The 22,458-nt window shown below is 49.6% G+C and overlaps 1 protein-coding gene and 1 long non-coding RNA gene across 5 annotated transcripts in view; both read right to left on the bottom strand.

Annotated features, from left to right (window-relative positions):
* Positions 1-2,999: 2,999 nt before the first annotated feature.
* FEM1A (fem-1 homolog A) lies at positions 3,000-7,142 on the bottom strand. The gene has a single exon (XM_048830522.2). The coding sequence runs from the start codon at positions 6,968-6,970 to the stop codon at positions 4,931-4,933; it is 2,040 nt and encodes a 679-aa protein (XP_048686479.1). The 5' UTR covers positions 6,971-7,142; the 3' UTR covers positions 3,000-4,930.
* Positions 7,143-8,795: 1,653 nt separating this feature from the next.
* The window catches only part of LOC125627216 (uncharacterized), a 34,599-nt gene continuing 20,936 nt past the window's right edge, over positions 8,796-22,458 (bottom strand). Inside the window, exons 5-6 of one of the 4 annotated variants that reach the window (XR_007353956.2) lie at positions 10,615-10,705; positions 8,796-9,422 (exon numbers count right to left, since the gene is read on the bottom strand). This is a non-coding gene — a long non-coding RNA (uncharacterized LOC125627216). Of the gene's footprint in view, positions 10,706-19,462; positions 19,773-22,458 lie in introns of those variants that run through there. The other 3 variants (XR_007353953.2, XR_007353954.2, XR_007353955.2) reach the window with 3 other exon arrangements.

Here is a 22,458-nt window from a genome sequence, read left to right as displayed (position 1 = left end):
AAAGAGACTAAAGCCCCATTTTTGTCTTTTACAGTTCACTTTTAACACCTTTTGCCTGAGACTCCCACACTAAAGTCACGCACTCTCCCTTTGGGGTGACAGATTTCCTTAACTAGGGAGCATACAGGCTGGTTGTGGAGGGCAGTCAGGACAGAGCTGCGTGTGTGTATATTTCAATGCACATTTTAAAGGGGAGGTACTAGTTATGTTTTAAGACCCTCATTAAAATTTACCTACAAAACTCTCAACCATGCCATGCTAGGACACTGCTTATCACCAGGCTCTAACAGTCTGTTACCTTGTACTCCTCTAGTCTGTTCTATCTACATGTTTTCCTAGCTTATCCAGCTCTTTGTTGTGTGTTTGTACAGTGCTTAAGTCAAGGGACCCCACTCTCCTTGAGGCACTACCTCCATACATATAACAAACAATGACTATGGGGTCTGTATGCTTGTGGCCAAGCTACAGAACTGATCCTGCAAATGGTCTTTGTGCAAATAACCATGCTCACAGGAGTGGTCTCACTGGATTCAGTGGGACTCGTGCCACAAGCAAAGGAGAGGGGAGACGGATTGCTGAGGAGAGGGGAGACGGATTGCTGAGGAGAGAGAGGAAAGGATTTTACTGTGTGAAGGGATTAGGAGTCAGGAAGAATTCTGCTGTGTGTTCCTCTCTCCCAACCCCCCCCAGGAAGAGAGAGGACTTTGCTGGGACATTTACAGTCTCACCCAGGCTTGTCTAAGCTCTAGCAGGGCTAGTTTTAAACAGCGGGTTTTCTCCATCATTTTGGCACCTGAGCAGTCTGTGTCATCTCTCTCTAGTGCAATATACAGTATAATTCCAGTGATCCAAATGCCCTTTATCGAAAAATCCAACTTGACTGAATCCATGGTGCACCCCCTCCTCCCCCGTTAATTAACAGCACTTCCATTTCTCTGCACACCAGATTCTCTGAAAGTTTCAGCTGTCCCCCAGGCCTGTTGAGTGTGCAGTAACAGGAAACCCCAATGTGAGCTGTGCCCTGTGACCGCCCAAGAGGAAGCGTATAACACTATCTCTGACACCCCCAAGGCTTTCCACACAGGTCCTGTCTTCACCAGAGATATTTTTGAGCATTTGTGACCCTCTAAGTGCTCCTGCTATGCCCTGTGAGCCAGGGAAACACTGATGCTATCCCTATCTTTAAACTCCAGGCTCTGCCCTTTGTAAACACTGATCATATAACATGAGCATGGGATGATCCAGGGAGCCTAAAAGATCTCCATAGAAGGGCACTAGCAATTGGCCCCAGCAAAGCCTCAGGTGAATCTTTCCCTCTTTGCATTTCTACAGAGACCCGCACAGTAGCCATTTATTGGTCCGGGGAGCTGAGTGTGGGAATCAGAGCTGGCATTTAAAAAATAAAGTGAGAACCAAAAAGAAAGAGAAATCTGTGAAGGGAGAATTTGCAGGATCGTTTCAGGAGAGCGACATAAGCCAGGGTTCATGACTGTCCTCGTAAAAAATCTCTACCCTCCGCCCCAGCTAATCATCCAGTTAGTAACACAGTCCCTAAACATTTCAGGGCGCCAGGCAACTGCCTGTTCTACCCTGCACAGCAGTCAGCCCAGCCAACACCTACAGTAAATAATGGCTGTTACGTGGTAATTATACTTCAATTCACACAGTGATTTCACTTACCCAGTAATTACCATTAACATGTAATTGTAAGGTGCAAAATAAATATGGCCTTTCTGCCATGTGAAGCTTCCCCTTTCATGAGGCTCCAATCAATGGCCAGATTCCACAGTTACCTGATCACATGGTCACAGCTTCAGATTTCTTACTGCCCTTTAACGGCTCTCTTTATTACTAGCCTCATGACTGCTCTGGGTACAAGAGGGGAACTAATCAAAGGATGTCCTGAAGGGGCCCATGGCAGTTATAAAAATGTCCCAGTATGAATGGGGCCCTTTCAAAAACAAAAACACATACCACATCCAAGATTTCCAAGTGGCTATTAATTTGGATATCCAACCTGAGACACCTTAAAGCAGCCTGTCTTTCAGAATGCACCGAGCACCTGCCCTATGAAAGTCAGGGCACCTTTAAGGTCACTTAAGTTGGCCATCCAGCAACCGAAGCATCCAAGATCTGTAGGCACTTAGGACAATCTTCCCAGAGCCTATATTTTTAAAATCAGCACCCATAGCTCCACTGACACAGATGGAGTTACACTGATTTACACCACCTGAGGATCTGACCCAAAAGCAGTGACCAAACTGACAAACTCCATAAACTCAGGGTGCAGGGACAGTCAGCTAGTTTAGGCCTGAAGTTTACAACTTATTGAAATACACTTAAGAAGTTTTACAGAATCTCCCAACAGCGAATGTTTTCATTCATTTTAAATGCTGATTAAAATAATGCATTTGCACTTAAACCTTCCCCTGCAATTTTTCCATCCCAATGACAACAGCATGGTGCTAATGCAGGAAAGCCAGAAAGTGAGCCTCACTAGAAACAGAAGGGAAACTATTTTCAGTGACAAAACAGAGAAATGTAGGTAGATGGGTAAACAGACAATGTAGGCAGCTAATCTGTTTTTTGCTAAATTAAGATCCCTAAATCCAGCAACACACAATGATAGCATGGCCCACTGTGCTCTTGTGGAGATCCACTGACTTCATGGAGGATAGGCCCAACAATGGCTATTAGCCAGGATGGTGTCCCTAGCCTCTGTTTGCCAGAAGCTAGGAATGGGCAACAGGGGATGGATCACTTGATGATTACCTGTTCTGTTCATTCCCTCTGGGGGACCTGGCATTGGCCACTGTTGAAAGACAGGACATTGGGCTAGATGGACCTTTGGTCTGACCCAGTATGGCCATTCTTATGAGCAATTCCTCCCATTTATTGCTCAAAGAATTTCACTCTCTCCTCCTCTGCCCCCCCGACCCCAATGAAACTGAGATCCTAAAAACACAGTCCTAGCATCAAAGAATTCCAAGGCATTTGCATTCCATCAGCATTTGTTTTGTTTTATTATTTAAAGTTAGGAGCACTCATCAGCTCACAAAGTGAAGTCATTTGTGCAGTTTAATCCGTATCAGCCACAAGGAGGAAAACATTGTACCTAAATTAACCCTGCACTTTACACCTTGATAAGAGTTAAACCTTCTTGCCTCATAAATAAAACATTTAATAGTTAACACTGCAAAACTAAATGGCAGCTCTACAATATCCTTACCGGGCAGAGAACACTGGATTATTGAGGTTTATGGTTCAGCTGGCCTGTAAATACTAGTAAAGCAGCTTCGTTAGATCACAGTGCACGGGCATTTATCAAGAGTTCTGCTCTCCTGAAAGCTCAGAGGGGCAGTTGTTTCACCTGCAGCTATGCATTTCGCTCCACTGCTAAAGCAGTCATTCCTGCTGAGACAAAATAAAATGCAGGGACTGCATCATGTTTGCCAGCACCAATTGCTCAACACAAAGCAGGGTTCTGCTGAGGTGGACAAATATCTGCCCTGAGGCAATGGGTAACAAACTTCTGTCCAGGTCCTAATTAAACAAAACCAGCTCACCCCAAGAGTAGCCAGATGAAGTCAGATTTTTATTTCAAACTTTAAACTAGCACCATACTTAGTATAGCTGCAGAAAGAACCAAAAGCCAAAAACAGCAAGAGTCAGTGGCCCTTTCAAAGGAGGTTCGCAGAACAGGACACTTCAAAGCCCAGTGGATCAGTGCCATTCAACTTTAAAAATAAAAAAAATTATCCTTCATTAACATTCCTTGCCTGCTCTTTCCTCCAACCCTGGGTCACCCCACACTGCAACAAATGCTCACCTGCTTTAAAGAAACCTCCAAGCTCTGTCCACCCTACAAACATTCTCTGATCCTGGAATGGCTTGAAAGAGGGGATCTCAAGCACCAGCTTAAGTAACATGGTTTTGGCCTGCAGACCATTCTAGATGGGCCAACCCCCAGTGAGTCCATGAAGAGCTAAGTCTACGTAGGCACAGGGGCTGGCCCCTGCAAAACTGGTAAGATCGAGGCTCTTGCCAGCCACAAAGCCATATTGATTAAAAAAAAAATCAGAAGTCCCCTCCTTCATATAAGCCAGTGTTTGCTGACAAAACCATGTTACTAAGGTTGGCCTTGAAATGGAAGTACAGGATTGGAGAAACCTTGCAGAGCGACCAGGGCCTGGCTCTGGCGGGGAAAAAGAAAACCCAGCTTTGCAAACAGCAGTCAAAAATCTCACAATTTTGCACCACTTGTTACATGGGTATTTTTCTTCGGGGGGGGGGGGGGGGGGAGGGTAATCACCACCCCCAGCTGGGAAGTTGTGCAAATGGCAACTAGCCCTGCTGGGCACTAGCCACCCAGCTTTTAGGCTTATGTGCCAAATGTGGGAAGGAAAAAGGGACTAGATTAAATTGAAGATGTGGATATTTTATTCCTTTGCTTGCATTACTATTGGTTCAGTCCTTTGGGGTGGGGTGCACAGAAGAGGTGCACATATGCGAATTTGTAGCAACCCTAAAGCATAATGACCGAATTAATTCAGCACTTATGGGAAGGGGACAGGTGGAAGGATACAGGGGAATCTCCTGCAAAATCTCCCAATTGCCTTCTCCCTTGAGGATGAGATGGTTAGCAAAGGGGAAAGGCAGCAGCTGCAGCCTCCTCTTGGTTCGGTTCAGTGAAGGCTTCAGGCACCTGGGGATGAAGAGGAAGCAAGACAGCCACAGTGACAAGCTCTTGAGTTTCCTTCCCCTATAGGATAAGCTCAGTGATGGGAAAGAACAATAGCTACAGCCTGTCTCAATGCAACGAAGGCTTCCAGCACCCAGGGAGAGGATCTGCCCCCAGACCTTGGATTTCCCTCCCTTAGGGATGATGAGCGGGTCTGTGGGAAAGGCTGCTGACTTCAGTCCTCCCACCCTAATGAAGTTCAATGAAGGCCTCCAGCTCCTCAGGGATGAAGCCCTTGTAAGGGATCTTGTGCTTGTCCAGGGCACGGGCAGCAAGGCACTGGAGGGTAATGTAGTTAAAGGGCTGCATCATGCTCTTGGTAAGCAGCTTCTCATCCAGCAGCTCGTAAGCTGTCTGCTTGAAGGCATTGGTGGCGTCCATGTGGGCCCCGGCCTCCATCAGGGCACTCATGATCAGCGGGCAGTTGTTCTGGGCAGCAATGTGCAGCGGGGTGTTGTTGTCATAGTCACGGCTGTCTGGGTCAGCCCCACACTCCAGCAGCAGGTTCACAACATGGAGCGATGGGAACTTGCCCACTGGGTAGCGCCCCACTGTGGTGGTGTCCTTGTCCACTGCCATGTGCAAGGGAGTGAACCCGTTCTTGGCCCTGGGACTGCACTTGAGCAAGCAGTAGATGGTCTGGCGCTTCTGGTGCTCCTGCTCAGGGGTGCATTCCACCTTCTCCAGCAGGAAGACCAGATGGAGGATGATGGCTAGTGCCTTGGTGAACTGTGCAGAGTCAGCCACCGGGTCCTTGTGAAGCAGAAGCGCCCGCTCTACCTCCCGGACCCCTTTGCTCAGCACTCCCATGAGGTCGGAGAAGCCCAGCTGAGTAGCTAAGGTGCCCTTGGAGCGGTCCTGAAGCACATAGGAGAAGAGCTCAGCAAAAGAAAGGAAGCTGCTGGCAGTCATGGGGCTGAGGGGCTCCAGATTGCCTTGCTGCATGTCCAGGGCATACTTCCACAGGTTAATACAGCGTTCAAAGTTGCCCGAGTCAGCATAGACTGCCCCCCGGTAACGGATGTAATACGAGGTGTCTGGATGAGAGGGGCCCAGGATGCGCTCTCGGATCAGAAGTGCCTGCATGCGCATCTCATCCGGGTCAGTGATCAGGGCTTCTAGTTCCTCCAGGGTGCTCACCTCCCGAGAGTAGTCATAAGCCAGCACCAGCTGCCGGGGCTCAGGCTTGCTCAGGTACTGGCCCCCCTGGTGCCGAAGCTCCATGGCTCTTCGCCAGTACTTGAGAGCCCCCAGCAGGTCACGCTTCTTATCCACAAAGGTGGCTCCTAGCAGTTCCAGGGCTTCTACAGCAGCCCCCCGACTGCAGCACTCAAAAGGGCCCTGCTGCTCATCCTGGCTAATGGCACAGCATCCCTTCTGGCCCTCTTGCTGCCCTTCCTCGGGGCAGCACTGATGCGTTTCCTGGCCACTACCACAACCCCTCTGCTGCTGCCCCCTTGCAGTGCAGGCCCCGTCCTCATTCCCCAACATCTCATCCCCCTCCTCGTTTTGCAGCCCTCCTTGGATGAGGTACTCCACGATGTTGGTGTGCCCGGTGACGCTGGCAGCCAGCAGCGGGGTCATGCCGTAACCATCCCGCTCCATGCGGGCCTTGGCGCGGAGCAGCAGCTGCAGGATCTCCAGGCTCCCGGACTCGGCGCAGTCGTGCAGGGCGGTGTTGCCCTTCACGCTGCGGCGGTTGACGTCCGCCCCCTTCTCCAGCAGGTAGCCGGCGATCTCGCGGTGCCCCTTGTAGCAGGAGATCATCAGGCAGGTGTGCCCGTGGCGGTTGGCCACCTCCAGGTCGGCCCCCCGCTCCCCCACCAGGTAGCGCACGATCTCCAGGTGCCCGTCGAAGCAGGCGGCCCGCAGCGGGGTGGAGTTGGTCAGCGTGGTCTGGTTCACCGAGGCCCCCCGCTCCAGCAGGCAGCGCACCACCGCCAGGTGGCCGGCGGCCGAGGCGGCCCACAGCGGCGGCGCCCCCTCGATGGTCTCGCCGTCGAAGCTGACCGAGCCCCCCTCCTCCACCCGGGCGCCGCAGTGGTCCAGCAGGTACTCCACCACCTCCCGGTGCCCGTGGCGGGCGGCGATCAGCAGCGGGGTCCCCCCTCCGCCCGGCCCGGCCGTCAGGGCCTCCAGCTCCTCCCGGCTCCGGCTGCCCAGCACCTTCTGCAGCAGCTTCAGCTTCCCGTCGCGGGCCGCGTTGTAGACGGCCGTGCGCAGGTCCATGGCCACGGCGAGCGGCCCAGGCCCCCCCTGGCCATGGGGCGGCTGCTCCGCCGGGCCCGGGGCAGGGGCGCGAGAGAGGGACGGGGACCGCCCAACGGAGACCCCGGCCTCGGGCGGCGGCGGCAACCTTCAGTGCCGCTCCCCCGCCGCCATCTTAGGGTCTTAATACAAAACAAAATGGCGTCCCCGAGCGTCTGAGGGGAGAGCGGGGAATTCTGGGACGCGTAGTTTATCCGGCGCCGCCCTTCCGTGGCCTGCAAGGAGGAGCCGGGCGGCCAGGAGACCGCCTTTCCCAGCAGGCAACGGGAAGGAGCTTCCGCCGTCGGAGCCCGCGGGCGACGCCGGGCGTGTGCGAGGTGGAGTTTGGGAAATGGAGTTCTGCCGTCGCCGCCAGTATCGGGGAGCCTGGCCCGCGGGAGACTACATTTCCCAGCAGTGCAATGGGGAACGTCGCCTCTCCGAGAGCCGGCCGGGCCCCTCGTGGGCGTAGGGGGTTCTGGGAAATGTAGTTGTCTAACCTCAGCGTGGCGTGAGCGTCTACAGAGGTCCCAGTTCATCCCTCCCGCTCCCGGGCGGGTTCCCAGCATTTAGTGCACATGAACACCTGCTGGGGGAATAGGTTTTTTGGGTTGCCAACCCTCCAGGATTGTCCTGGAGTCTCCAGGAATTGACGATTAATCTTTAATTAAAGATTATGTCATGTGAGGAAACCTCCAGGGATTCCTCCAACCAAAGATGGCAACCGCACCCAGCATGCAACGGGCTCTGGTCAGTGGATGTAACGATGCAACCTCCCCGTCTTCCTCCATCACCCATCCACCCCATTCCATAGGCGCTGGTCCTGGGGGGGCTGCCGCATCCCCTGGCTTGAAGGGGTTTCCGTCATATACAGGGTTTATAGTTGGGTTCAGTGGCTCACAGCACCCCTGCACCGTTCCCCCATCCCTCTCCCGCACTATCCATCCAGCATCCACTCTCTACCCATCCCATCCCATCCCATCCCACTGTCTCTCCATCCATCTCTCCTCCTAGCTTAGATGTGCATATAGCACCTATCACTTTGTGTAGTGACATCAAACAGGACTCTGTGGAAGGAAATGCAGCCACTTCGGGTCAGTCAACTGGTCCCAACGCACATCGGGGTAGAGAAGGCAAATGTTTTCCCAAAGACACGGTGGCTTTCCACGAGCCTTGCAAAAAGTGTTTTGTATCTTCATTCAAAGCAGACAGGACCTTGGCTTTTTGAGATTTCCGCTGTGACTTCATCATAATATGTATAAATTGAATCCGATATCTTTATTTTTAAAAATGTCTTGAACTGGTTAAACTCCAAATACAGTAGTTACAAGGAGCAACATCACAAAAACACAGCTGTGCTTTGCACAGCCCTAACTCGGTATATTTTACAAATGTAAATGCAGCAGCTGTAATAGATCTATGACACTTTTTTGTTTTTCAGGAGGGTCCCATGAACTCCTGGCTGGGACAATGTGGTCTAGAGATAATAAACATCAGAATGTGTGTAACAGTAGCCACTGGGACCAGTGTGTGCTGACTCCTGCCACGAGACAAGAAGCATAATCTTTTGTAACCCTGACTTATATTGTCAGGTTTCAGAGGAACAGCCGTGTTAGTCTGTATTCGCAAAAAGAAAAGGAGTACTTGTGGCACCTTAGAGACTAACCAATTTATTTGAGCATGAGCTTTCGTGAGCTACAGCTCACTTCATCAGATGAATGAAGTGAGCTGTAGCTCACGAAAGCTCATGCTCAAATAAATTGGTTAGTCTCTAAGGTGCCACAAGTACTCCTTTTCTTTTTGACTTATATTGTGTGACTGGAGTCAGGAATACATAATTCAGCCCTTGGTGAAAGTAGCTACAACTGCACTGACTTCAGCATAGCTGCACCTGCTTGCACCAGGGTTGAATTGGGCACTGCGAGCTTGGCCTCTGAAGATCTTCTCAGTCTCTGGTGAACAGAGAAGCACATGGGTGACAGCAGAGATCATCCCCAACTTGTATTCTTTGTGCAGAGGCACAATTCCCTGCTTGTAAAGTTCTCTTAGAGTGTTTCATTAATGTTATAAAAGCAGGCTGGCCTTCCTCAACTGAACCATTCATTTCCACGACTTTGTCCTGGCTGCATTGCTGATGAGTGGCAGAATGGATCACAAGTAGGTAACCAGCTGCCACCCCAGTGGACTGGGCGATTAAGGAGATTGGCCAAAGGGCGTTTCATCTGCAGAAGTTGAAGTTCAAGGCGTTTAAGTTCAGCCCAGGTGCATAGTGACCTCAGCTCCCTACTCTCTGACGGCCTCTCTGAAGTGAGTTGCTGGGTCTCAGTCCTAATGGGCAAGTGTCCACAACTCAGAAACCACCATCTTAATTGGCCCATTTGAAATCCGTGGGAGTTAGATGCTTAAGTACCTTTGAGGATCTGGGTCAAAAATACTGTCAAACCAAATGAGAGCAAAGCAATTAAATTAAATCTCACCCATACATGAGCATCTGCAGGATGCTCATGTATGGGTGAGATTCAGCCCTGCTCAGAGGGCCAGCACAGTTAATGAGACCTATTTTGAGGGCTCAGATGCCTCGTGCTGGGCATCTGCACAGGGGTGAATTTTACTCGTTCTGTTTTATTTATAGCTGCCCCCATTAGCCTGATTTTGTTTTGTCTTGTCTGGAATTACCTGGGATTATCCTGCTAACGGGTGTTGCCTTTACAGAGAATATGATTTTAGTTGCTAAGAAACTGCTTTTTGCATAACAAACAGCATTAGCTGGATTTTCACCTCAAGTCAGTGGGGGCAGCAGGTGCTCCACATCTCTGAGAATCAGGGCTGGGGGGGAGGGGGGTCTGTGCCTTAACTCCCACGTGAGGTGGTGATTGCGCATGTGAGACAGCAGGATTTGTGTGTGGCAGGTGCCAAAGTTCTGAGTGGCTTAGTGCGCAAGAGTACGTGGATGTTTGTAAGTGAGCACGAGTGTCCATGCATCCTTGGCATGGGTTGGCGTGCACAAGTACAGTTCTGGGCTGAACGTGGGTGTGCAGGATACAGTGGCTGTGTAGGGGTGTTTATGTGAGTGTTCCCATGTCTCTTGTGCACACAGGAGAGAATGCATGTGCCTGTGCACCTGTGTTTGTATATGTCTGAGAACAGTGGGGGTGCATTAGCGTCTGTGTGTGCACGAGTGAATACATGCCGGAAGTCAGTGTGCGCAGGTGTGGGATGGGGTCACTGTATTCCCTTAAGGGTTGGGGAGTCTCCATCTGCGTGCACGTCTGTACGTACACGAGCAGATGTGTGACAGCATGGTCTGTGTGGGCATGCCTGGATGCGTGTGCATACATGTGAGAATATTCTGTGTGAACACGTGTCCTTGTGCGTGAGCATCCACACGGGAAAGCTGGGGTACTTAAAAGCCTGGATGAGTTGCAATTTCAAGGTAAAGACATTGGGGGAAACACATTTCCTCTCCTCCCTGCCTCTTCATGTTGCTATAGTGATCAGATGCACTGACACTTTAATCTGAAGTGTCCATTAATTTATACTCCGTCATAACGCCCTTCCGACGAGAGGCAGGTGGCATCTAGGGGAGCACCCTACAGGCTCCTTCGGGCCCACAACTGGGTACTTACACCAAAGCCTTACTCCAGCTGCTCCACCAAAGGCGTCTGGCACCTTCCATTCATCATCTTAGGGCAGTCGCAGCCTCTAGAAACATCTGTGCTATGAATAAAGAAATTGGCTTAGTGGCGATGCTGAGAACAAGCGAAGATATAATGAGGGACCAACGCGGGGGGTGCTCCAACTTCTTTCCATCCAAATCCCTCCATGTCCTCACTCCGTGCTCTCAGAAGCTCCTTCCACTGACAGCATCAGAAGTGCAACAACTGCCCAACGCAAGGACAATGAAGTTGCTCCCTGCAGGCATCACATGTGGGAAGCGTGTATAGTCCCTGTCTCCTTTAACTGACTGACTGTAGACAGATGCCATTGAGGGCACCCCCTTGTGGCCCAAGGTGGTCCTGCTTGCACGCTGCCTCAATTTTCTTCTGAGCCCCAAAAGAATTCACATATACTCAGAGTCTTTAAAACAATATTCCCCTTCCCCTAGGGGAAGGTGGGGTATAATTTATTCAAATTACTCACTTCCCCTTTTATTTTTAAGGTTTCACAGCACACCCCCATGGGGCCTGTGCATTCCCAGTCCATGCCTTCCTAGCCTGTACACTCTTCCCTCAGGGGCAGTCCTGCCTCCCCATCCTGTGGCTCAACCCCTCACATCTAGGGTGCCACAGTTCTGATTCTTGGGACCGTGGCTTTAAGTTCTGGCCTCACTGGACTGTAGCTGAACTCCTCAAAATCAGGGGTTGTTTGCACAGTCTTCCTTCCTGGGGCTGTTTCTCCCCCCTGAGCATCTCCCTATGTGGGGGCTTGGAGCCTCCCATGCCTACTCATCTAATCAGTCTCTTAATCCTTCCCAGGTGGGTCTAATAACCCCAAACACTTGTCTGTGCTTGACTGGGAGAGAGGGGAGCCTTGACCTGCTCACACCTAGATTCCTAGACCTTAAAGGACCATCATGATAATCTAGTCTGACCTCCTGCATGCTGCAGGCTACAGAACTGCGCCCACCCACTCCTGTAACCTCTGGCTGAGCTACTGAAGTCTACAGGGCTCCTGGTTCTGGGCCCTTGAAGGAACAGTGATCTGGGGTTTTCCTACATCTTTCCTCTGCCAGACACTGACTCATCCCCAGGACCAACTTCCTCTCTCTAAATGACTGCTGTGAGGCCATCATCTGAAGGGTTCATGTTTAGCTATTCCACCTGGAAGCAGGCAGGGCACACCTTGACTGTTCTGTAGAAGCAATGCACACATTGCTCTATCCAAGGACAAGGGCTAGATATGAACCATGAAAACTTGATTGTTAGGACAGCAACTGCGGGAGGCTTTCTTAGCCTGGGCTCAAGGCCTGAGAACCAGGATTGTAGTATATAAAAGATGCAACTAAGTATATTAATCAACGTCATACATTCCTTTGTGTATCTTTTTGCGGTAGCAGTGTGTAATGCTTAGGGGGGAGAAATATAATAAAAGGAGAAGGTGGAAGGCGGGGGGGCAGAACGCCCATCTCAGCTGACCAGCCTGCTTGCTTGCATAAAGCTGTGTTCTGTCTCATCATTGAACTGCCACAATCATCCACTTTCCCAGTACCCAGGAACTGGGTGATTATTCCTCTGGCCATAAGAGGCCACTACCTTGTTACACTGACAAAGGGCATTTCTTCCCTCCGGTCATTGGAGATGATTCTGAATGCCGCAGCTCCCACTTCTGCTGGGCTGGAACCCTGCAATGAGGGAAGGGGACAGCCAGTGAATAGCACCTGGCCCAGGAAAGTGTGAGCAAATCTCCTTGGGAAAGGCACAGGGAGCCAGGACCAGCAGCCACGGGTCAAATTTGGCTGTGGTGTAAGCAGGTGCAATGCCTTTGGCTTTCGGAAATGAGCCGCCTCTTTAGCCTAGCTATGGTTCAGGGCAGAGGGCTTTCTTGGTGGGCGTACTTCGTGTTGTGGAAGTCTGTTGTCAATGAACTCTGTACCTCCTGGATAACTTGGACAAGCATCCCTTCTTCAAAGAGATTCGGGACGAATCATTGCTGACCTTGCCCATGTCTCAGTGGCCAAGGTCACAGGAAGTAACCAGATTTGCTGGATGTGATGGAAAAGCTCCAAGTGTTGGGACTTGGTCCATGAGGAGGAGTCACTGCCCTTACAGAGGAGGGGTACGTGCGCCTGTCCTCCCCTGGAATGTGATCAACTCATATATAGGGCAAACTGCTCTCTTATCTCAGCTGTGTGAGCAGTGCTTCATTTGTAATGAAACAGGTCCTGGGGCTCAAGCAGTTTTTTTACTTTCATACAGAGGTGCCAAGGCTATGAACTGCCAAGCCCAGAGGTCCCAGGGCTCAGCCCTGGCACAAATTAAGCGCCATATGTGGGCTGAAGCTTTACGTACAGTTTGTAACTTCCTAGGACAGGTCTGTTGCCTGATCATCTCATTTCTGCCAGGCTACCAAACAACCTTCAGAAGCAACTTTCGTCCATGGCTGGCAAGGGGCGGATTTGAACCACTGACTTAACAGAAGGCTCTGCGGTCTGAGCTGTCATGCCCCTGGCAGGTAGGATGCTTGCAAAGTGCTGCCTAAGAGATGGTCACTATGGTGCAGATAAAACCCCCGCAGTGCTCTGCAAATATACCGGGAACTCAAATACCAGAGGGGATGAAGAGAAGGTGAAAATGAGACAGTTCGACAGGGCTGTGTGCCCGGGGGGAGTTAATTTTTCTCTATATTGCCGTTTCATGTTCCCTTTCAGACAAACTGAATTACACAGTACCAACTGCGGGAGTGGTTATGCAAGCGCCTTCACTGGAATAAAGACAGTGCTCTGAAAAGCAAATGGAGGGCTGTCCTTGTGGTTAAGGCACTGAAGTGGCACTTAGGAGGTCTGTGTTCAGTTCCCATCTCTGCCATAGAGTCCGTGTGCAATCTTGGGAACATCACTTAATCCCACTGGGCATCGATTCCCCACCTGTAAAATGGGGATAATAATCTATGCCTTCTCTATTAAGACTTCCAGCTCTCTGGGGGTACAGCCTATGTCTCACTCTTTGTCTGTAGACAAGACAAAGAGTGTGCTGGGGTCTGGATCCATGATGTGGCCTCTGGGTGCTACCATAAATAGATAATAAAAGGGGTTGGATGTCTGATTCAGAACCACGGTGACATGGTGCGATCATGGGTCTGGAACCCCTCATTTCCACTCCACTTTCCCCAAAGTGTGGAGGGGTTTGGATCTGGGGTCAAATTTCCAAAAGCTTCTAAATGATTTAGGCGCCTAAGTCCTTTGGCTTTCAGTTAGGCTTCTTAAGTGCCTAAATCACTTTTGAAAAGGGACTCCTATGTCACTTGGGATAAAATTGCCAAACGTGTCCAAGTCTTTGTATTCAGCTGGTTCTAGTGTGAACGGTTGAGGCTGATGACTGGGTCTGGCTGAGAACTTTCCCTCAGTTTGGCTGTGGGGTTGCAGTCAGGTTTCTCTTTAGTTCATAATCTCGGTCTCCAAGCAGCTTTCACGGCCATGGCCAATTTCCAGGAGCCAGTGGAAGCCAGCCTGTTGCTACTAGGCTGTTAGAGGACAACATCCCCTGTGCTTTTAAGCAGCTGAAGAATAAATTTGCTCGACAAAGGGGAGAATTCTAAAAATACCAAGAAATGGCAGTGTGACATTAGCAGGGAGAGTGACCCAATATCCAACTCACCGCAGGGGCTTTTGTCCTATAACTACTTTAATCATTAAGGCTTGTGATGACATTATTCCCTCTGCTTAAATAGGGCACTGAGGCCACAGCTACCTGTGAAGAAGGGTTTTTGATCAGCCAGTGGCAGACAAGGGAGGTGGAGAGGCACGTTGGCTAACGGTAAATGAATGTTATTTCCTTTCCATTAGGCACAAGCCTGGCACTTTTGAACATTAGCGGCTGAATTTTTGCAGACTTAATTTCTCATGACTGGATTGAGAGTTGCACGCAGCGGGTGGGCACGGGGGAACAGGCCTGTCCTTTGGTGCATCATCACAGGCTGCTGTGTTGTGGAGCTGTTGAATTTCTTTGGCACTGGGTTTCCTGGTATAAACGTTGCTTCAGCTTCCATCTCACTGCCCTTCCAGAACAATAACAGCAATGGGTAAGAAGCCTTCCAGCTGAGGATCAGAGAACCCAACCCTCCACAAACAGGAAGGACCGATTAGTGGGTGGAAGGAAGAATGGTGTTGTGGACAGTGTACCAGACTGAGATGCAAGGAGTCCCTGGTTCAGCTACCATCTTCCTGTGTATCCTTAGGCGAAGCACTCAGTCTACCCTGTGCTGTTATCTGTCTGTAGATACCACTCTTGAGACTGTGAGGATCAATATATTAATGATTGTGAGGTGCTCAGGTACTACAGTGACGGGGGACAGAGACGTATTTAGCTAGATAGCAGCATATGTGACATCATTACTGTAAGAGGTGGAAATTGTTATCTTTAGTTTACAGATAGGGAAACAGAGACACAGGCAAGGGGAGAGACTTTCTCTCCAAGGTCACACAGCAAGTCAGTGTCAGAACTGGAAATAGGACCCAGGAGTCCTGAGTTCCAATCTTGTGTTCTAAGGGCTAGAGAATGCTTTCCATTCAGTACCAACCGCAAACAAAGAAACATGGGAACCCCCGACAGCCTGGAGTTATGGACTATGTGGCTGCTGGGAGTGCAGTCTATGTTTGTAACCTTAAAGACAGGGATTAGGAGATCAATGGACTTCTTTTGTCCTTTCATACATGCTGTATCGGTTCCCTATAAAGTCTGCATAGGTATCTATATTTGTAGGGTAACATTTTCAATAGCCCCTAAGTCTCAACAAAAGTCAATGGGACTTAGGCTCCTAAGTCACTTAGGTGCTATTAAAATTCTTACCCTCTATCTTTTAGGTTTTCAAAACCCCAATAAAAATTAAGGGCCAGCGTAACGGGGTCTGCCAGGCCTTCTCTGCCCATGACTGGAGGAGTCAGCGTCTGGCATTAGCAAGCAGAGAGAGACCCTATCACAGCCAGAGCTCAGTGTCCAGTCAGGCACCTAGATAAGACCCAGATTTTCCAAAGACTTCAGCACCCAGAAGCTCTTATTGTTCTTAAGGGTTCTAGTCCCAGCTGTGTCACTGACTTGCTATGAGGCCTTGGCCAAATCACTTCGTCTTTCTCCATCTGCAAGTGGGGATGAGGAAACTGCCCTTCCTTTTCCAAATGCTGTGAATGGTAGGGATGGAAGGTGGGAGTGAAATGTTATTAGCAATAACAGGAACAGAACTCCTTAGTGCAGAGAAGTAAATGTACATGGCGCTTTACCAAGATACTCCTGCTATCATTGGCAAAACTCCCACTGACTTCCCAGGGAACAGGAGCGGGGTCTTAGAACAACTCACAATGCCTGCCCTGGAGAGTTACAGTCTAAAGCCCAGATCCTCTGAAGCACTTAAGCCTAAGGTTAATTTTCAGCATGAGAGTTAACATGGGACTGGGACTGTATGGCGGTATGTTCTGCTAATGGGTGGTCGGGGTCCGGTCCGTATGGTGGCTAGAGTTTGGGCAGTACAGTGGCGTGTCCTGTCGGTGGGCAGCTGGAGCCCGGGCCGTATGGTGGTTAGATTTGTGCTGTATGGAGGCGTGTCCTGTTGGTGCGTGGCTGTGGTCCGTGCTGTTTGGCAGGCTATGATTTGTTGTCACTTTTATAAGTCAGAACAACAAAATCACTAGTCTTCCACACAGAGCCAGACCTTGAGTGTCAGTGCTTCTTCCTTACGCCTTAGGAAAAGCTCTTTAGTTTTTTCGTCTGTCACCTTTCGCCACCTCCTGCAGGCCCTTGCTTGTCATTCTGGGGACAGATCCTGCCCCCCGTGGGCCAATACCTTCTCCACAGTGCCCTCCATGGGTCAGTCCCACATCTCATTGTAACCTTCTGTCCTACATCAGGGGATTGTTCACTGAGACTTCCTGCTCCGTTCTCGCAGCAAGGGGCCCACACCCCCTAGGAGGATGCAGATCACATTGTTTCAAGCGCACGGGGGCTCGGCAGGACCTCCTGCTCACGTAGCCCCTCCACCCCCAGCTTCTCCTGGTGGTGCGCTGCTGTGCAAAGCACTGTCAACTTGCCCAGCTCCCGGTTGTGTCCCAGGCTGACCGAAGTGAGTCAATGGAATACGTATTTGGGAACGCTAGAAGGAAGCAGTCACGTAGAGAAGAGAAAAACAAGATAATGGGACCACTGGAGTTTCTTGGCGTCTCCTTGAATCCAGCCTACTGAGTGAGTGAAATTATTGTGGTTTGCTTACTAGTGATGCTCTTTCCTCCCCTTCGTCTTCCCTGGATCTTCTGGGCATGATCATATTTTCTCTCCTGGTTCAGCTTCGCTTCCACCTTCCAGCTCTCTTCTCTTAGTGTCTTGCACATCTCTTGGACAGCATATGATGGGGCAGTGACAACTCATAAGGCAAGGCCTACAGCTATTCTGTGCCAATGCTGCCCTTGGGGTGAGGCTGAGGCGGACGTACCTGAGCCGTGGAAAGCTCAGGTGGGGGCATCTACCCTGCATCGTTCTTCCCTTTGGTCTGATCTTCAGCTGTCCCTGTGTGAACACAGTTAACAAGAGCAGCTTCCTATTTTTTGTCATCTCCCCTCATCCAGAAACCCAGGCTGCTCTGGCCTTAGCTTTGCAAAGCCCTGTCTGTTACAAACTCTCCCCGGGGGAGGAGGAAATGTTCTCTCAGTGAAGAGTCAGTTTGCTGGTGCTGAGAAAGGTCACGCCCTTAAACAAGCAAACAACCCAGTCACTGAACTCAGTTTTTTCTGGTGGGCTCTCTATGGACTTTTGAGTCTGACTCCAGATGGGCATTTTAATCTGGGAGTTTGTGCTGCTTAGGAGATAAGTCCATTGTACTAGCCTGGGTAGTGCAAGTGTTTGCAATGGCTAGAGCTGATAAAGATATCAGGCGATGCCCAGGTGGTCTTATTTAATAGTGAGAATAGTCCTGCCTGCATTGTCCAGGTGATGGGCTGGAGCTGCTGTCCAGGTGTTACTCGACACCAGGTTGATGTAAGGACCTCACCCGATGCTGGTTATTACCTGGATTTTGCGACTGAAACGCCCTTTCTTTGTTTCATATGCTGCTACTGAAGACTGGGAAATAGGCTCAATTCTGCCCTGACATACACAGGTGACTTCAAAGGGAGTAGCTGGCTAGTGCCTGAGAGACAGACATGAACTAGACAGCAGGGAGTGCATGGCTGAATGCCTATTCTATGGCTAAAAAGGCCAATTTCTCTCAACCGCCTAAAGTCCCTTGGGAGGCGGCAGTCAATGAGCACTACACTAGTGTGAAATGGAGCATTGAGGCAAAGCCAGAGGGCTTCCTTAAGGCCAGAGCGACCACCCACACTCACATCATGTAGCACCTTCCTCTGCAAAATGCTCCATCAATTTCATATCCACTTGTTGTCTTTTGTCTTACACAAAGGGTATGTTTATGGTGCGATCACAGGGTCTGGCTGCAGCTCGGGCAGGCATCCTGAGCTAGCTTTAAGCGTGCCAGCTCGGGCCCCAGGGCAGCGAAGCCCAGGAGCGTGTCCTTCAGTGAGAGTTGTACAAATTCAGCTGCCGTGGCTTTGTTGCTCAGGTACCCAAACTAGCTAGACGAAAGCTAGCTTGGCTGTATCTACGTGAGCTGTAACCACACCCTGTGATGACAGGATAGGCAGGCCCTTAGATTGTGAGCTCTTTGGGGCATCTTTTTGTTCGGTGTTTGTACAGTGCCTAGCACAGTGGGATCCAGGTCCACGATTGGGATTTCCTAGACACTGGAGCAATACAGATAAAAAATAATTATCGTGAAGGAGTAAAGTAGTATTCATAGAACATAACGGCCAGACTGGGTCAGACCAAAGGTCTGTCTAGCCCAGTATCCTGTCTTCCGACAGTGGCCAATGCCAGGTGCCCCAGAGGGAATGAACAGAACAGGGAATCACCAAGTGATCCTTTCCCTGTTGTTCATTTCCAGCTTCTGGCAAACAGAGGCTAGGGACACCCTCCCTGCCCATGCTGGGTAATAGCCATTCAGTATAAGATCATCAGAATCTGGCCTTTTTTTTTTCTTAAACACAAATTCCCTTTTAAATCAACGGGTGTTTGACAGAATAAGGACAAAACACACAGCCATGTGTGGGCTAGGCTTGTGCCTAGCTTTCAAGTCAAGTGACTTTAAGAGGGGAAGAGAAAACTCTTTGAAGACGCTCTCAAACTTCAGGGCTGTGCTTTTCAACTGGCTGGGGGTGGCGGGGGGATGGGAAGGGGGCTCCATAATTAAAGCGGGTCAGGAATCTTTTGACCAAAAGTGTTCTTGTTTAAAAAAAAAAAAATGCAGATTTGTCAAAACGGAAACTGTTTGTGAAATAGGGTCAGTTTTAAGGCTCTTCCAACTTCAAAAAATGATGGAATTTAAATTGTTTTTTATCAGGATGCTTTGTTTTGGCATTTTCAAAACAAAAAAATGTCCGGTTTGTCCATTCCAAACTGCCATTGTTTGGAAATTTAGTCTAATTACATTTTAAAAAGTTGAACAAAAGTCAAAAATCAAAACAAAACATTGCAATGGCCCTAAAACAATTTTTTCCCCAGTTCACAAAAAAAAAATTGAGATTTCCACCTTGCGCTCTGATTTGGGATGTTTTCAGACTCTTGAAAATATTGGCAAAACTCAGGAAAAACCACCTGAGGCAGGGGAATCCCCCTTCAAGTCAGAGACTGGGAACCAATCAGAAATCCCACTTTAATTTGATCCCCAAAGGAATCAGTGCTGGCCTATCAGGTTGCTAAATTCATGCACATGTTTAGGGGGAAAAAAGGTCAAATTGCAAGCAGTCAGAAGCCAGCTTATTCAGAATTTAATAGGGTGGGGGGAAATCAGAGTGCAGTAAGTAAATACTAATTTGGGAACAATTGCCTCTCTACAGCTGTTGCAAGCAATGGCGCTGGAGTCCACCATAGCTTCCCTTGAAACTTGCCACAGATATAGACAGGATCTAAACTGGGCTGTGAGCACGTTGGAAATGGCCCAGTCAGAGAGAATGGGGATTGAGGCACTTAGCTGCAAGCGATCATGGAGGAGGCTGGCTTTTCCTGGAGAGATCCCCAGCTGCGCTTCCAGGCTGTAAATTAAACAAACCGTATTTCCTATATAGCAGACCCCGGGGGTGGTGGAACGAACAGCATGGCCTTACTGCTGTTATTTCCTCTGAGTTAACTCTTCCCCCCCCCCCCCCCACTTCAGACTGATGGTCCCCACTTCACCTGATCTGTTATTTATTAAAATGATTTAAGGAGAGACGGGGGGTGGGGGTGGGGGGACATGCTCAGTGCAAATTATATTTTTAGCTGTTGTGCTTCGTCAGTGTGACAGAAAATAAATCTCTCTGGCACCGTGTCTCCGTACGGGAGTTGTCATTAAATGCAATTAAACAGACCCTGCAGGTGGCCTGGGTCAGGCCTGCAGCAGCCCATTCACCGCAGCAATATTATTATCATCCTGACAGCAAAACACCAGATATTTCCTGAGCTGTTGTAATCAATGAGATTTGCCTGGTTTGGAGCTGGGTGGTGGGGAGCAGGGAGACCGACCTTGTTCAAACCTGCTCTTTAGAGTTACTGATGGAAAAGTCAAAGAGCTGCTCCGCTGCCAGGAGGATGGAGGGACATGGGATCTGGGAGGAGGGGAAGAGAGGGATGTTTGGGGAACAAAAGAAGAGGGAGAAATGGAGGGGGTACAACATCATTTCACATAGTCTCAGGGAACCTTAAAGCAGAAGGCTGGGCTTGAGGACCAGGCACTGTCCTAGTACTCGGGAGATGAGGGTTTGATTCTGCCACGGACTCCCTGTGTGTCCTCAGGCAAGTACCATAGGGTCAGAGTTTTCACAAAAGCTTAGTTCCCTTTTAGGCACTAAAATAAGCAGCCTGATGTCTGAAGGAACTGCACATTGGATACTGAGATATTTTACAATCTGACCCTTGTTTCCTTCCCACCTCTTTGTCTGTCTCATCTATTTAGCCCAGAAGTCCCCAAAGGGTGGGGTGCACCCCCTTAGAGGGGCACAGCGGGAACTTCAGCAGGGTGCAATGGGTCTGGACCAGCTCCATGGGGGATGGGGAGGGAGCACCACCCAGCCCCTCCCCGCACCGAGCTCTGCTCCAGCCCCACCCCCCAGCCACAGGCCCGGCTGCCAGCCCCCACCGCAGCCCGGTTGCAACTCCACTCCTGACTCCATCTCCATCCCTGTAGTCCCAGCCTCGGCTCCCTTACCCCATCTGCACCCCTCCCACAGCCGTGCCCTGCTCCCAGCTCCAGGGGTTTTTAGGGGGGTGCACAGACAGGGGTAAGGGGAGACGCAGCCCTAAGAAGTTTGGGGGCCACTGATGTAACCTATGAACACGTTGAGGCTGGATCTGTCTCTGTGCAGCACCCAGCACAATGGGTCCCTGACTTCAGCTCAGGACTCTGGACACTAATTACTACGACTAATAAACTGAAGTGACTCCTGATTTACACCAGTATAAATGAAGAATCAGGATCCAATTCCCCTACTGAAAAAATAATCATACTATAGCAAGCTCTCCACCACTATGGTGTCCATTCACAGACTGATCCTGCAACCATTGAAACCCCCAAAGCTCTCCAGTATCAGACCCTAACTAGCATAGTTACTCGACTGACTCTGGTTCCATGGTGGCCACACTTCTTATTCCCCTTCCCCACGCCCACTGCTAATTGCAAACCCTGGGTCAAATTCCACCAGCTTCTGCTCTCACACCAACATGAATCCAGAGTGAGTGCACTTTTAGTCAGTGGAGTCATCCTGGGGTGAAAGCCATGTAGGATCAGAATCAGGCTCCTAGGGAACAACCGACTGGGCCAGACTCACTTTCATTTACACCACTGTCAATCCAGAGCAACTCCACTTGAATCAATGGAGCGGCTTTTGTTTTTCATGGGTTTAATGGAAAGCAGAAGTTCATTCAATGGGTATTTCAGCCTCTATTCTCCCTTTCAGATCCTTCTCCCTTCTGTGCTCCCTGCTAAGGCCCAGGAGCATTGGAGGGTAGGGAGGCACAGCAGATCTGTGCCCATGTCTCTAGCCCCTGGCTTTCTCCTGTGGTTATGGTGCAGTTTTTAGGGGAAGATATACACCCCACAACTCCCTTCTGGAGCAGCTAAAGGACAGAAATCTGGAAGAGAAAGGGGGAGAAGTCTATGAGAATTAGAGCTGAGTGAATGACAGGATTTTCGGTTCAGGGCCCGAACCAAAAAATCCCCCCCAAATTCTGGTTTGATTTGAACCAAAATGACTTCAAAATTTGTCAACAAATTGAAAAACACAAAAAGGATTTCCTTTTGAATTGACCAACATGAATTGAATTGACTTGATATGAGGGGTGTGTGTTTCATTTCAATGCAGATTTTTGCGGTGTTTCCATCCTGTTTGTTTTTTTTTTTTAAAAACCTGGCCAAATATGAAATTGAAACGCCATTTCGAATAAAAAAGTCTACACGAAACATTTTGAGTTTTTAAAAAAAAAGTATTTTCAACCAACGCTATTTGCTGAATATCACCCAAATTCAATTAATAGCTTCCCCCCCCCATGCATTTTTCAATGAAAAACAATTTGCCAAAAAAAAAAATATCCCCCAGCTCTAATGGGAATCCTGTTTCCATAGTGGTAATGTCTCTGCCTGCAACTGGGCAGAGACAAATATCCACCCACATTCTTAAAGGACTTTGTTTCAGCTACCCTCAACTCTCTAGCGCTCACCTGCCGTGAACATACACAGGGCCAAGA

Source organism: Caretta caretta, chromosome 25 (genome assembly GCF_965140235.1).
Source record: "Caretta caretta isolate rCarCar2 chromosome 25, rCarCar1.hap1, whole genome shotgun sequence".
Lineage (NCBI taxonomy): Eukaryota > Metazoa > Chordata > Testudines > Cheloniidae > Caretta > Caretta caretta.
Note: the sequence above shows the minus strand (reverse complement) of the source record. Positions and strands in the feature narration are given on the sequence as shown.